Source organism: Aptenodytes forsteri, unplaced genomic scaffold, assembly GCF_000699145.1.
Source record: "Aptenodytes forsteri isolate BGI_AS27 unplaced genomic scaffold, ASM69914v1 Scaffold20, whole genome shotgun sequence".
Lineage (NCBI taxonomy): Eukaryota > Metazoa > Chordata > Aves > Sphenisciformes > Spheniscidae > Aptenodytes > Aptenodytes forsteri.
In genome coordinates this window covers 2,878,140-2,880,444 of record NW_008795523.1, presented here as the reverse complement: position 1 = coordinate 2,880,444, position 2,305 = coordinate 2,878,140, and the positions used below count along the sequence as shown (strand labels likewise).

The following is a 2,305-nucleotide window of genomic DNA, read 5'->3' as shown; positions in this document are numbered from 1 at the left end:
CCGCGTCTCCGGTGCTGTGCTCCGGGAGCCCGGCGCAAGGGCGGTGCGGGAACACGTCTTCGAGTCCGGCTGGCAGATGCCCCGGTGGCGGCAACTGTGCCAGTGCGCTGCCGGAGGCACCTCTTGAGGAGAGGGGTCGTGTGTTGACGTGAATTCTTTGTCTCTGCAGTTCTTAAAGAACAAGATGGGAAAGACTGAGAAGGCTGCCAACCCCTACAGCCAGCCTGTTCACAGTTTACATCTGTGTGAACAACCAAAGATTAACAGACAGAAGAGTAAATGTAACGTGCCACTGACAAAGATGTCCTCGGCAAAAAAGATAGAGAACTTTTGGCAAGATTCTATATCACCAGAAATAATTCAGAAGCAGGAGAAAAAGCCACTTAAAAACACAGAGAACTTCAGAAATGCCAAGTCCAAGAAACCTATCACCCTAACTGAAGCGAGCCAAAAAGAAAGTTACGCTGGGGCAAAATTTAGTGACCCACCATCTCCTAGTGTCCTTCCAAAGCCTCCCAGCCACTGGGTGGGTGGCACAGCTGAACCGTCTGACCAAAACAGGGAGTTGATGGCAGTCCATTTGAAAACTCTCCTAAAAGTTCAAGCGTAGTTTCCAAGACCTCTTGAGTAATTGGCAAAGAAAACTCCATCCAGGAAACTTAAACATGCCTTGTTGCAACAAATTGCAAAAGACTGTCAAGTCTTACAATCACATTAAAAAAATCCTTGTATTATATTTTTTATGGTTGTGTAAATAGTGTACATCATGTATTATGTGTATATTCTTGTTCATACTTTGAGAGGTACATTTTAGTTTTGTTATGAAAGGATGTATTTTGCACTGCCTGAATGGTAGATGTCTTGTATATAAAATATGGACAATTTTAAGTGTGTGCTTGACACATGAAGACTTGACTTGATTTGCACAAGGTAATGAAAATTTTGGAAGGAGAGTACAGCTTTCTGATTTTAAGGTTCCAGATCAAATGTGAATGTTTTACTCATGCACTACTGACAATAGTTTTACATTCAATGACCCAAACGAGTATAAACATGGAATTTTCATACAAATGTGAAGTTTTGCTCTCTGCTCTGGAAACAGTATCTGGAATTCCTGTTCATCTGTTTTTAAAATTAACTGGAATTTGAGTAAAATTCCAACCCATCAATTTAAGCACTGCTGATTTCTTTACAGAAAGGAGAAAAAAAAAAAAAAAGAAAAGAGCAGAGCTTTCTGCCAAAAATCCAATTGGTCACTAAAAAATTAAATAAAACAATTTGGCCTCCCCTTTAGCATGTCTCTGCTTTTCTTTTGTGTGTGTGTGTGTGTGTGTGTCAATTGAAGTATGTGAACTTAAATTACTTGATTGCCTTCTAGTGCATCAGTAGGAATATTTTGTTCTTCTCAGCTTGGAGAACTACATTTACCTACATGCTTGAGGTAAATGTATGGCTTCAACAGCCCAGTTTGCTGCCTAATCTAAATGCTCCGTAATTCAGCGTGTCCTAGCTTGTCTTCTAAAGATGAACAAAAATCCTCCTTTTTTAATTTTTTAATCAATAGTATTAGGGCAAAGAAAAATTTAGTAGGATTGCACTAAGGATGACTAATAGACCGTAAGTCCCACTTTACTGTATTTGGTATATGCTGTATTGATCTGCTGTTGTGCTTTTTTTTTTTTCTTCTTCCTTTTTTCTTTTCCCTGAATGTCACCAAGTGCAAAGGAAAATGCCTTTAGCAATTCCCTGTAGCTTTAGGCAGGGGTTAACTTCGTCAGCTGAACTTGTGATCGTCTTGAATCTTGATAACTAGCTTGACAAGAGCTAGTTTCCATCAGCCGTGTAGGTTGGCATTTGAAAGGGGGTAGCCTTTTTTCCCCTGATTATAATCTGTTACCATCAGCCTCTTTTCTTCCCTGCCCCGTGGTGCTAACACCAAATTACATAGTTTGAATGCTAACTCTGATCCTACGTAAAATTTACCAATGTAACATACCTCTTTGTTTCTACCCTGATGTGCCGACACATCCCTGGGGATTACAAAATTCATTAAATGTAAGTAAGGGATTACGGAATTCATTAAATGTAAAAGTAAATCCTCAGCCAATTCTTTTAAAGCTGTTGGGTGAGACTTCTGAATTCTTGAAAATTTAGAACCTTCCATACATTGTTGGACCATAAAGGTTTTCAGGGTAAGATAACAATGTTTCATTCGGTCTGTCCAAACAGTGAAGAAAAAAAAAAAAGCTTGTTTAGCTTCTGCGCCAGTACTGCTGGTCCTGTTGTGATCTGGCAGCAGGGTTGG

At 39.8% G+C, this 2,305-nt stretch overlaps 1 protein-coding gene across 1 annotated transcript in view; it reads left to right on the top strand.

The window, feature by feature from the left end:
• PNRC1 (proline rich nuclear receptor coactivator 1) overlaps window positions 1-1,294 on the top strand; it is a 2,539-nt gene extending 1,245 nt beyond the window's left edge. Inside the window, 1 exon segment of the mRNA XM_019472760.1 lies at window positions 60-1,294. Coding sequence (XP_019328305.1) covers window positions 60-610 — 551 coding nt within the window. The 3' untranslated portion in view covers window positions 611-1,294.
• The last annotated feature ends 1,011 nt before the right edge of the window (window positions 1,295-2,305 follow it).